The 12,516-nt window shown below is 47.6% G+C and overlaps 1 protein-coding gene across 1 annotated transcript; it reads left to right on the forward strand.

The window, feature by feature from the left end:
• Positions 1-31: 31 nt before the first annotated feature.
• On the forward strand, positions 32-12,150 carry lhfpl2a (LHFPL tetraspan subfamily member 2a). The gene is made up of 4 exons (XM_088392591.1): positions 32-291; positions 5,042-5,102; positions 10,114-11,232; positions 11,765-12,150. Exons 3-4 carry the CDS (start codon positions 10,806-10,808, stop codon positions 12,019-12,021), a joined length of 684 nt encoding a protein of 227 aa, XP_088248717.1. The 5' UTR covers positions 32-291; positions 5,042-5,102; positions 10,114-10,805; the 3' UTR covers positions 12,022-12,150.
• The last annotated feature ends 366 nt before the right edge of the window (positions 12,151-12,516 follow it).

The raw sequence follows: 12,516 nt of genomic DNA on the forward strand, positions 1-12,516 counted from the left end.
ATTGGTGGCTTTCCGGCTACTTGATCACGCCCACCCACGCATCGGTTCGCCACTGACTGGGCTGGCCAGATTTGTCGTGGAGGTTGGCGGCGGCCATTCATTCTTCTGCGGTCCACGGAGGACGTGGAACAAAAAAGAGCAGAAGACTGCACACTCGAAGGAAAGGGAAAGTTCGCCCGAATCTTATCTCACAGCAAAAAAAGAGAGGAAAACATCCAGCCACTTTGACGAAGGGAGTCTTCCATCGCGTGGGAGTTTTCAAACGCTTGCTTCAGCATCTCTCTGTCCCACGTAAGTTCTGAACTAATATTTCGCCTTCCTCTCTACAAAAACTACACCCAACACACTTTCATACATGTTCTCTAATTGTCATACGTTTCCTTTTCGAAGCGAGATACTTGGCCTTATCGAAGCCGTGCTGACAGACTTTTTTTCGGTTTGAAGCTCTTCTGATGTGGCGTATCCATCTCTTAATTTTTGTTGTTTCCTATAAGCATATGTATATCCGACGTAGTTTTTTCTTAAACGCGTGTTAAGATCAATTGAATCAACGAACAAGCTTATTTTGGTCAACAAATATTGCATTAATTTGACTGGATTCAACGTTGACTTGTGCTGAATCTGCCAAAAGTACTATGACGTCAACACATTGGGAAAAATAATGCTTTTATTTTGACATGGAGTTACCACACCAAAACTATATATATATATATATATATATATATATATATATATATATATATATATATATATACAAAGCTGACTTTGACTTTGAAAAAAATATATATATATATGTATATATATATATATATATATATATATATATATATATATATATATATATATATATATAAAAAATCTGTCATCATGCCCCTTTTGACAGTCTGGCGACCAATCCAGGGTACCCCTCCTCAACTGAATCGATACACCCACGGACTGGAGCGTAACTGCAACTGAAAGTAGAATCGGGTTCACGCAAACAAAGTCGCGCCCTTTGCACAAAGCGTCATTTCAATGTGTCATTAACCCCGACTAATGCCTCCCGCCTGTGATTTGTCGTCAGGGGCGTTGGCAGTCAGTGGACGGCGTCTAAGGTTGCTAATCTTCTTTTGTGACTTCGGGTGAAAGTGTTGTCAGCCATGACAAAGCGCTTTGGTGTTGGGTGTCGGGCGGTAAAGCGAAAAACAGATCCATGCCGACAATTGCTCATTGATATATGTGAATTTTGCAATTTAAGGGTGTGAAGTTTTGGGGTGGGGTCTATCGCTATTGTGACAATGCTTGTGGCTTGTGGCGTCCCTCATGGTACCGTGTTAGGGCCCCTTTCAGAAGCACTAAAAAGGAATCCGGGGTTCATTCATCCTGTCCCTGCGGAACTCCGCTCTCCTTCTTTGAAGCCACACAAAAAAAAGTGCCGCGCTGTCTTTCTTGGCAGACGAAGGGTGCAGATGCTGCGTTACGACACTTTGAAAGCACGGAAAAGCTGAGCGTCCTGTCGTCACGCGTGCATTTGGACCCAAATTAGAGTGTACAGTACGGCGGAAAACGACAACGTCCCCGCACGTGGGCCACATGGCGGGCCTTTCATGAACGCTCTTCAGAAGTTGTCCACGCTTTGGTCTTCGCTCATAAATCCCTCTTAGAGGCTTTGGGAGCATTTTTGAGGAGATAGAAATGGCAAAAATAAACACGCATTTTCTGCGATGAGGTGTCTTTTCCACTTTTGTAATGTGTCTTCATATATTTTCAGCTGTAAAAGCTCGGCAGATTTCAAATCTGTTTGTCTGAACGTACACCCTATTGTTTGTTATATTACGACAATTTTCTGGTCACGTTAAGCCATTTTTTCCCCTCATAAAATGACGTGTGAATGCTTTTGTCAATTTTGTTTTGATTTCTTTTCAGCGTGGCCTTAATACTGCTTTATATGAAACAAGTGTTTTTTTTCTCCCAGTCTCGTGTTACTTTGGACCCGTTTGCATCGTCCATCCGCGCTTTTCCGACTTTGTGTGATGTTCAACAAACTTTCAAATGAAGAAGAAAAAAAAAACACAACAGGTCAGGTCGGTGTGAAATATGACAGAGTGCAGCAGGCACTTGAACGTTCCCACGTGGCTTTCCGTCCTACTTGTGCTGCCAAACAGCTGATTTTGGAATCGACAAAGCGGCGTGAAACTTATTGCAGTCATGCACTCTTGATTAGATTAGGCGGCTCTTTGTTGGGGGTTGCGGTGGGGGTCGGACCAGAACCTCCCGCAGCCCCTGGAGCTTACTGGGTGGGGTCCTGGGCCAAAACAAAGCACTCCCCCTAAAAGAAAGGAAGGAGTGAATGACTTGTGGGGGAAGGGTGAAGTGGCTTTTTGTGGGGAGTTTGCAGGGGAGTGGTGTTTATCCGTGGGGGGGGCGAGCAGACGGCTGCCGCTTTGACGTCATCATCAGCTCCATCATCACCGCCCAAATCATCTCGATCAAAGAGGGAAAGCCTCGCAGCTGTGCAGGCTGGCGCCGAGTACATTTGTGCCTTCAGATATCATTTTCGATTTTTTTTTTTTGTAACCATGTTTGTATCTGAAATCATTGTTTCCCATTCAAATGAATGGAAACGCTGTTAATCCGTTCCCTCGACAGTTTTTATGACACGTTAAGAACAATAGCACGCTATAAAATGACAACTATTGAATCAAATGTTTTGAAATAATTTCTGCGACACTTTTCAAACCAAATGATTCGACTCTATCGTCTGTCGGGCCTTTTTTTAGTACGCAAGACGTCGACGTGACCATGTAGACTGTGTGTGTTGTAAAAATTAATTTGGTGTCGTGTTCACATAGCGCAAGACTGGCTAATAGTCTGAGCAGCTGTGGTTTGATTTGTAGTGTGACGACTCTCCAGGTGACTCGCAGACTGACTCGGGATAATGTTACGTGACCCGCGGGACCTTACGCACAAAGCTAACGTCAAATACCAGTAAAGGGTTTTCATGAATTGTCTTTTTTTTTTTTTTAGACACTAGAATCCAATCCAAATTAGAGCAACTTATTTCACAAGAAACTGATCCTGACTGAAAGAGCATTGAGTTGACCCGAAAACAAGATCCAAGAGGCGAACATTTGAGATAAAAACAAAAAGTCAGCACAAGGCTTTTAGTTTCACAATTAACTGCAGCGTTCCGGGGTCAGACATCTGTGATCCATCTCCTGGGGGCAGGCGTCTGGAGCAACCCCCCCCCCTCCGTCCCCTTTTAGAAAATACCCCCCCGTCCGCCAGCTATGACTTCCCGCTAGTCGTCTCAAATCGTTCAATCTGACTCCTGCTCTTTTATTTTTTTCCATTTAATGGATTCTTTTTCCATCATAAGCCTTTGTGTTGTTTCCGCAACACCCCTAAAACCACAATAGGGGCATCGCTAAAGTTGTTAGTACTCCAAATACTCTGCCCATATCGGAATATTGCGACAGCAAAAAAAAAAAGGTTGTAAAACTGAAGGATATTCCAACATACGTGGAAACACCAACTTGGAACATGTGCTTAAAAAGTCCAACGCCATCAAAATTACGATTGTTCCAACTCGCCGGTGGTCTCCAAGACCTCAACTTCGAGTCTGAAGGAAGCCACACCTGTTTTTATACCAAAAGAAGCCCGAGCAAAGTTCAATTAGTGCATTGTGTTCGTCATCATTCTTTGCCAATGATCTATTCCCTCGCTCCTTCTTTCTCCGCCATGTTTTTTTTGTTTGTTTGAAGAATAACAATTATAAATCAGCTTTCCCAAATCGACGGCCATCTGTTGCACGTCCAGCTTCATCATTGTACCATGATGTCATGTTTGTGTGTGCGGTCTGCACACACTCGCATGCATGAACAGACACACGTGCACATGACCAACACAAAACATACACACGGAGGAAATTAGCTCGTTGCATTGAATTAGCGGCCCAGTGTGTAATCAGTGTGAGCCCCGGGGAACAGAACACTTTTTTTTTTTTTTTTTTTACCTTTGCAGCTTTAAGTGTTTATGAAGGTTAGCATGGAGGTGAGCTGCGTGATGTTGCGCCATTAAGGAAAAACCAAACTTTTCATTTGCAGATGATGTTTTGAACCCTCAAAACTGCTGTCTTGTATTTTTATGACAAATTTGATGACGGCGGTCAAAGAGGAAACTCTTAATAATCAGACCACAAGGTCAGATCTCGACCAAAGCCAATTCATGGCTAAGTTAGCACCTAATTTAAAAGCCTGGGCTACCCCAAAGAGCGCCTGAATAGATTCTTTTGTGGAGGTTCTGGCTGCTGTGAGCATACCTATAGATGTCCCCCCCCCCCCCAGGCCCGCATAATGGCCTCCCCCAGCTGTGGGAGCGATCAGCAAGGCCCCTTTGCCAAGAGCTAGCCGCGAGCTAGCTGCAAGCTAAATGCCTCACTTGGAAAGGCTTTACTGGAACCCGATTCTCAGTGGCCGATGTTTTATTATGGTCGTCACGCCTCGTGATCCCGCCCACGCCAGTGTCGGAATTGCATATTATTCCAAGCTTATTGCAAATTTTTCTTTTGATTATATTTCTTTGAGATCAAATCGGTGACAGCAGCACTGAGTTTGTGTCTTTTTTATTTTTTCTAACAAATACAAATGCCATGTGAATCGTTTGTCGGCAATTTCAGGAAGTGGGAATTCAAGATTGAGAAAATATGGAAATTCCTGCAAGCGAGGGGTGTGTGTACTTTTTGTACTCGTGACGATGTAATGGTCTCCGTTGGAGCGGTGCTGATGGTTTCCCGCTCTGCCGGTGAACTGCTCGTGAACCGAGGTCTGGCTCGTGTAAACGGACGGCAGAGCCATTAGTTAATTATCTCCAGGCTGATGTATGCGTGTCATGACTTGGAGAGGAGCCAAGCGGCCTGAAGGAGGAAGACATTCCCGAGTGGATGACCTCGTTTACCGGCGACCGTCATGTGATGGAAAAGCCTCGTATAAAATTTGGAATACAAACATTTGCTGAACCTTGAATTGTTTTGTAACCAGTCCCGCCTTGTTTCTGTCAACAGTCGACTCATCGTTCTCGTCATCCCTCGGCGGCGGAGTCCACCCGGAGGTTCCACGTGAGAGGTGGGTGTCCCGCCCCTTTGCGTCTTCAGTTTTATCCAAACACTTTGGGCCGAGGTTTCCATGCCAGGCGTCGATACTAAAAACAAACCCGGCTTCCTGCTTCTCCTGGCTTTGATATTCCGGGCCTCTCACGAGCAGAACTACAAAGCCATTGCCATTCCTGTCTTTGTTCCCTGCCGGTGGACGGCACCATCACTCATCTTGAAATCATCACAACTGGTCCAGATGCCAACTGGTCCCCCTTTGTACTCCACACGGTCCACTCACGTTATATATTTGAGCAAGCCGTCATCTTCCGCCGACTTTGGAAATTGCTGAAGGAAGTCGGGGGTGTCTGAGGGAGGCCGTCGGGGGGGATGTATGTTTTTCCAATACGGGGGAAAACAATGGTGTGGACGAGAGACCACCTGTGAAGGTCATTTTGAAAATGGAAAGCCCCCTTGCCATAACAAACAAGGTGCTCATTTGTCACGTCCAAAATAGTCTCTGTTGATGTCAGCCGCCTGCTTCCTGTTATCTCTTCCTTGTTTTTCGTGGTCAAGTTCAACATTAATGCTGTGACACCATTTTTTTTTTTTTTTACTCGACTTTAACCCCCCACCCCCCCTTACATCTTTTGATTCAGCGCCATTCCCAAAGCTGTTGGGATAAAGCCGCTTGAGAATTTGTGGGAATCTCAGCAGGTCGGAGCCCGCGGGGAAGTCGGGATTAAAGCCCGCACAAAAAGACGGTGGGAACAATGCTTCCCAATATCCGACAAAATACCTTCCGCCCGAGCGTAGCCCGGTTACCCATTTCCTTCGTCTGGCCTGGAAAACACGAGCGCAAAGAATTGAAGCGGCTTTTTTCGATGTTTTGGGGGTTCAGGTGGGGCTGGAAATGGTTAAACATAATGGCCGCAGTGTCGAGCCCCAGGCCCCCCGCGCTCTTGAGTGCTAAGAGTGAGAAACAGAGAGTTACTCGAGGCCCCTCGGGGCTCCCCGACCCGTCAGCAAGCCGAGGAAAGAGGTGTGAAGAATGTAACCCCCAATTTAGCTCCCTTTCACTTAGCTTCCACTTTTAGCACCATTGTGCTTTTTTCCGACGCGTGAAATTTGTCTTGACCGAGCGCTGGCTGCCCGTGTGAAAATTTTACCCACTGTACTGCTAACTTCAAGTTAGCCTATTTTGGCTAACAATAGCATTTCCATCACCCTTTTTTTCCCGCACATGTTGTATATTTGTAGTCAAAAGACCCCTGGGAGAGGTTTTCATGTGTCTGCCAACACAATTGTGACTCCACCGCAACCTCCCTGTCAAATGGACCCTCCCCCTGGAGGTGTCGGTGCCCCCGGCGGGCCACGCAGGTGCGCCGCCTGTTTACCGCAACTATTATTTTCTTCCACTCTTTCCCACGTTGGTTTCCTCTGGACGTCACTGTTGGGATTTCCTTACCTTCAACACATCCGTGTGTGTGTTTATTCTGATGCCCCCCCCCAAAGAAGAATCGTGAGTGCTAAAAGTTCTCCACCATGGCCAACTGCAACCTCAGCAACGATGTAAAGCTGGAAGTCCATATTCTTTCCACTGTCTGTGCATTTTCCAAATACTTTTCCCTGCTGGAGTCCCTCAGGGAAATGTTTTAGGGCCCCTTATTTTAACTTTAACTACTCCATCTCCTTGAATCCTGTGTGTGTCCCAATACTTTTGCAGTGCGCGAGAAGTGTTCCTCAGGTATATGAAGGTCCAGATATTTTCTCAATTTTTGGGCCAGACCTTGTAACGTGAGCGTAATGCAAGAAAAAAACATTTTTGGGTCACTTCCTGTTAGGCTTTCATCCCTCTAATGTATGCATTATTTCTACCTCTAACTAAGGACAGATGGACGTAAACATGCAGCGCGTCGTTTTTCTTTTTTCTTTTTTTCCTGTGATTGTTTGCATGTTCCACATCTGCCTCCACGTGCTGGTGGAAGGCTCTTCATAGCGTTCAGATGGTCGTGACGCCGAGCTTCTCCGGTTGCAGACAACATCCACCCAACATCCCTCGTGGGTCAGGTCGATTTTTACGGGCCGGAGATCTAAAATGCAACCGTCAGCTATCGGATACTTTGCCCCCGGCGCGTTTGTTTTGGTTCTTTTGAGCCGTCGCCTGGTAACCTGCATCTCGCAGCGGGCTTTTATGTGGCCGTTATGTGATTTTATTTTATTTTTTTTCTTCCACTGGAAAACTCTCGACGGGTTCCTTGCAGTGCCAAATGTTCCCTCCTCCATCTGTATCTCCCATCTTTTTTTTTTTTTCCACGCGTTTGCTCCTCAGCGGCCATCTCTTTCCACACGAGTCGTCCTGGCGGTAGTGATGTCATAAGCGTGCAAACGACAACGCTTAAAAGATGCATATTTGGACAAAAAAAAAATAGACCCGGTCTCGATAGATTTGTCTCTCGGCAAGAAACCGAAGAGCTGCCAACAAGTCGTTTTCCGGCTTGCAAAATATTTACAGTGCAAATTCTTTGAGATCTCTTTTGTTTTGTCTGTTTGACTGTAAAGTGGAAGCGACAAACGGCCTCATCCTCCCACTGACTCTTGTAATGCCGTGTCTTATTTTCTTTCAATGGCATCGCCAACTCCCAGGAATGTTTATCTGCTGTAAAATTTAACGCTGGAACTTCCAAAGCCAAAAAGCTAGTGGAAAAACTTTAGTTTGGAACCGTGCGAGAAAGACGTATAGACTTAACGGTGCCGCTTAGCGTAGCCGCGGAATCAACTCGAGCTACTTTTATTGATATCAAGCAACATGTGAAATCCCGCTTGCGGACGTTAACGGAAATCCAATAACTTAGAAGTCAAACTGTGGCGGTAGTCAAGAAGGAGAAGTCGGGTCGCCGCTAAAATTCAACCCAGTCGAGTCATTACTTTGGTTAAGCTGGTCATAAATCAAGTCAGTGGGTCGTAACTAATATGCACGTCGGCCACTCGGCGAGTCCTAAAATCGGCGACTTAAATCTCTGACCGGAGTTAAAAAAAGTCCGCAGTCGAGACAGACAGGTGCTTAATGTGAGTCAGCATTTTGTTTTGTATCAGGTCCTCCTCATTGACCTCCAACATGTGGAACTCATTTGCGCTTCCTGTGTCAGCGAACACAAAGGTCAGCGAGATGGCGGATGAAACGTCCGGACGGGCTCCTTGACATCCTGGCAGCGTTCTTATCTGACCATGCCTGGAGGGAGCTTTGCCACGCGGTGAGCTCATCGGCTTTGAGCGCTCCCACATGACGGGATGTTGCTCTTGGCCCGTTGGAGAGAGCTGACGAAAAAGCCCAGCGAGACAAAAGAGGGGAGATCCAGCTCCGTTTGTTATCTTAACCCAGATTCGCTGCACGAGAGTGGCCACCATGTGGACCCTCTCACCAAGTGACCCCTCTTTCCTGGCGGATCAGAGCACACGTGTGGGAGGGGTGAGTGCGGGACGGCTCCGGGTGGCCTAGCCACTTGGAGTGTCGCGAAGAACCGGACCGCGAGCCTCCACGGAGACGCTGGAGCTGATGTAATACGCCCTCGATATTCCCGATCAAAACATGGCTGCAGATGTGCTGAGGTGTTCGGAAAGATTGGCTCGGTGGCTGGTGGAAAAGCTGACTCCGCCGTCCCGCTCTTATTTCACCAGCAATATTCCCTTTCACTTGGTGACAAGGCATCCAAAATCTGCACGCGACCTACTAAGCCCATTGTTGGCTTGCGACATCTTTTCTATTTTGGTGGGATTTGACTTCTTTATCATTCATGTAGGTCATGTTGTCAAGTCTACAAGGAAACACTGGAGTTCCTGTCCGCTTTAGCGTGCAAAGAAGAGATAAGAGACCAGGGAGAAAAAAAAAAGCTGTCCCTGAGGCTCTCCATTAAGCAGCTGACCTGGGGTCAGCCGGCGCCTGATAGCGTAACGGCTGCTCGGGTGTCACGTGACGGGACCGCTGATAAGCTTCCCCGACGTACAACGGCCTCATTGAAATGAACACAAAGCTCCGATAGAAAAAGTCTGCCTGGCCAAAGATAAAGATGCTTCAGCTTCCTCAAACAAACCAATAGATGCCCTGCCCCAATTAGTTGTCATAAAGCCTATTCAGCACAATTAAAAACACTTCCCAGGGGTGTAAATAACATGCTTTCAGCAAAATACCCCAAGGATGAAAAAATATATATAAATATAGAACACTTTACGCACGTAGTTTTTTGTCTTGTTGAAATTAGCCTGCGCGTCCTGCTCCATATGTTGCTAAGCCGTTGTGCAGTCTTTGGCGTGTCTTTGATCCTGGCCGTCCCCCGCTTTTCCAGCAAGGCGTTCAAAAACGATGACCTCAATCCCGTCAGCGCTGGCCTCGCCGCAACGCCTTTGAGAGTTTGCAGTATCCCGAGAGCGCCTTTGATGAGACGGGGACCCGAGACAAATGCGTTCAAGGCTTCTTTCTTTTTGTGAGGGTCAAACATTTGTCGGCCATTCACCGAAGCCTAACTCCTCTCTGCCACAAAACACGTGACGCGGCGCCGATAATTGGACGCAGCTGCACGGATGAGACGCCAGGTCGCGGCAGGACATTTAACCTTTGAACCCTCGGCAGCGGTTGCACATTGGCCAGGCGTGCTGCTCTCGGTTTGTCTGAAGACGAGCCAGAATGCTCATCAAGGATCAAGGTGGTTCGTTTACATTACAACATGATAAAAAATCATGAAAAAAGAAAAACCTTGAAGACGTTAAAATCGTGAGTGGAAATGTCGGCCCTTATCAGCTCAAGCTAGCTCGTCAGCAGTTATTTTTTTTTTTTTGTCACTAACAGGAAACGGTTTTCAGATCTTGGCTGTACTGTCGCCATGGCGACTGTTTGTTTGTTTACATCTTGTGGCACTTTTACGGCCGCGATGGGCCAGCTGGAGGGCGGAATGGTGCCGTCATCCAAAAAAGCGCCTTTTAAAATGAAACCATCATAAAGTAGGTCAACAAAAAAGTGATTCACCTCTCGCTGTTTTACTATCTGGCAGGTGTGACCTGGCTACCGGGGGTTGGACGCCACCTTAAAACGATGTAGAGGCGGAACGCGCTGCAAAACTGCCAGGAGGCGGCCAGCCAATCAAACGGCGGTCAGAAGTTAAACACCGAGCAGCAAGGTGACCTGGAAAACAAAAACAGTTCTTCAACTCATAAAAAGGGCTGAAGAGGACCGAAAAAGGAGAGGAAAGGACTCAATAGGAGTTAAGTGGCCACAACATGGACCAGACAAATTAAAAGGACTCCAAAGTACCAGTGGGACTGACAAAAGGGACGAGAAGAAGAACCGAATGACGAGAATGACAGAAACAAGGAATTAAATGGAAGACTAGACCCAAAGACTTAAACAAGGAGAGAAAGGGCTCAAAGAAGGCGAGGAAGGAGTTAGAGAAGGACTTTTAAGGGCTCAAGGAAGAACTGAGAAGAGCTCGAAGAACCTGAGGGGGCTAAAACACAAATTGGAAGGACTTCACACAAGGAAGTGAATGAATTAAAGAAGGACTGGAAGGACAAAACAAGGACTTAAAGAACCACTAAAGCAAGAACTGGAGCCAGAAGCAGAGCGGACTGAAGAGGACCTAATACCAGGACTTGTGGAACTCCTGAAACAAGAACTTTTAGAAGAACTTAAAGTCCACAAAAGCCGTGAAGGATTTGCGGAAGAGCTGAGACTTTGGCGTCGACCATGTGCCACGTGATCGTGACGTGTCGCTCCATGCTGTGGACGCTGCTGAGCATCGTGGCGGCCTTCAGCGAGCTCATCGCTTTCATGAGCAGCGACTGGTTGGTGGGCTTCCCGCGCACGCCCGAGCGCCACCACCACGGCTCCTCGTCGTCGTCTTCGGCCGGCGAGGCCTACCGCCCCACGCTGGGCATCTACGGCCGGTGCGTGAAGCTGCCGCACCTCCAGCGCGGCGGCGTCCTGTGCGGCCCGTACGCCGTCCACTTCGGGGAGATCGCCAGCGGGTTCTGGCAGGCCACGTCCATCTTCCTGGCGGCCGGCATCCTGCTGCTGTGCGCCGTGGCCTTCATCTCCGTCTTCACCATGTGCTTCCAGAGCATCATGAAGAAGAGCATCTTCAATGTCTGCGGACTGCTGCAAGGCATCGCCGGTGAGACGCATGACTATCAGTCATATCGAGTATTTTTTTAAAAAAAAAGTGCTTCCTAACGTTTCAAGAAATGGAAGACAAAATAGTTCATTTCATGATGAGGTCATTCTCCTTTTTGCTAATTAATTTTGTGTGTGCGTGCACGGCTGGCCCATCCATTCAAGGCATCCCTTCAATTCGTCAGCGTGGCCGGCCGGCCGGCCTGCACGTCAGATGTAGCGCAACAACATGTGGAAAGAATTTATGACCTACTTTTCATTTCCTTCTCACCACACCACGCCTTCCACACAAAGAGAAACAAAGCCATAGAAAGGCACACAATGACACGCATGCAGTATAAGAAGTCTACACCCCCCCTGTTCAAACGCCAGATTTTTGTGGTATGAGAAAAATGTCAACATTTCAAATCTTTAATTCCGTTTCATTGAAATCTGGTTTTGCATGTGTGCATACCTTCTTAGAAGTGAGGAATTGGGATATGGTTCTTTATTTAGCTCAAGCCCCCAATTAACATGTGCCCCCCTTTCGCCAGGCCTGTTCCTGATCCTGGGCCTGATGCTGTACCCCGCCGGCTGGGGCTCGGAGAAGGCCCGCCTGTACTGTGGCGTGGAGGCCTCGCCGTACCGGGTGGGCCTGTGCTCCATGGGCTGGGCCTTCTACACGGCCGCCGGCGGCACGGCGCTCACCTTCCTGTGCGCCGTCTTCTCGGCGCAGGCCGAGATCGCCACGTCCAGCGACAAAGTGCAGGAGGAGATTGAGGAGGGAAAGAGCCTTATCTGCCTCCTCTGAACGCCGCCCACGCCAAAGACTCGGTCGGACGCGCTGTAAATAAGTGTACATATGCTCGCATCCTTCTTTCAGGGGTTAAGCCACTCCAACTAATAAAGAAAAAATCCACTCTGTGTGCAATGATCCACATTGCAATGTCTTTCTGTTTTTCCAGGTGTGCGTATTTGTGTCTGTGTGTGTGTATCACTTTTACTTTTGCATGCTTTTGTGTAAAGTTTTGCGTTAACGTGCCCACACAACTGTCAAAGATGGTAGAATGGCGCCCTCAAGTGAAACATGCCTGCTAGTGCACTCTGGCTTCTGAAGAGCTGTCTTCTATGGAGGGTGCCCTCTGCTGGGGACTTTTGATACTGCACCCAACTCCCTCTTTTCTAACAGTATGTGGGGGACGTCTTTCTTTTGACCGCAACTTTTGAACCCAATGGCCTCGACACTCCACCACCGGCAATCCCCCCATTTTCGGGACCCTGAACACGCTGAACGACCTTGCGTGGC

Source organism: Syngnathus floridae, chromosome 12 (genome assembly GCF_059516105.1).
Source record: "Syngnathus floridae isolate MCC-2025c chromosome 12, RoL_Sflo_1.0, whole genome shotgun sequence".
Classification (NCBI taxonomy): domain Eukaryota; kingdom Metazoa; phylum Chordata; class Actinopteri; order Syngnathiformes; family Syngnathidae; genus Syngnathus; species Syngnathus floridae.

Bases quoted from the DNA above. Each gene is read 5' to 3' on its own strand.
- lhfpl2a (XM_088392591.1), top strand. From the start codon at position 10,806: ATGTGCCACGTGATCGTGACGTGTCGCTCCATGCTGTGGACGCTGCTG. The intron at 11,233-11,764 runs GTGAGACGCATG...CCCTTTCGCCAG, and splicing joins ACTGCTGCAAGGCATCGCCG to GCCTGTTCCTGATCCTGGGC.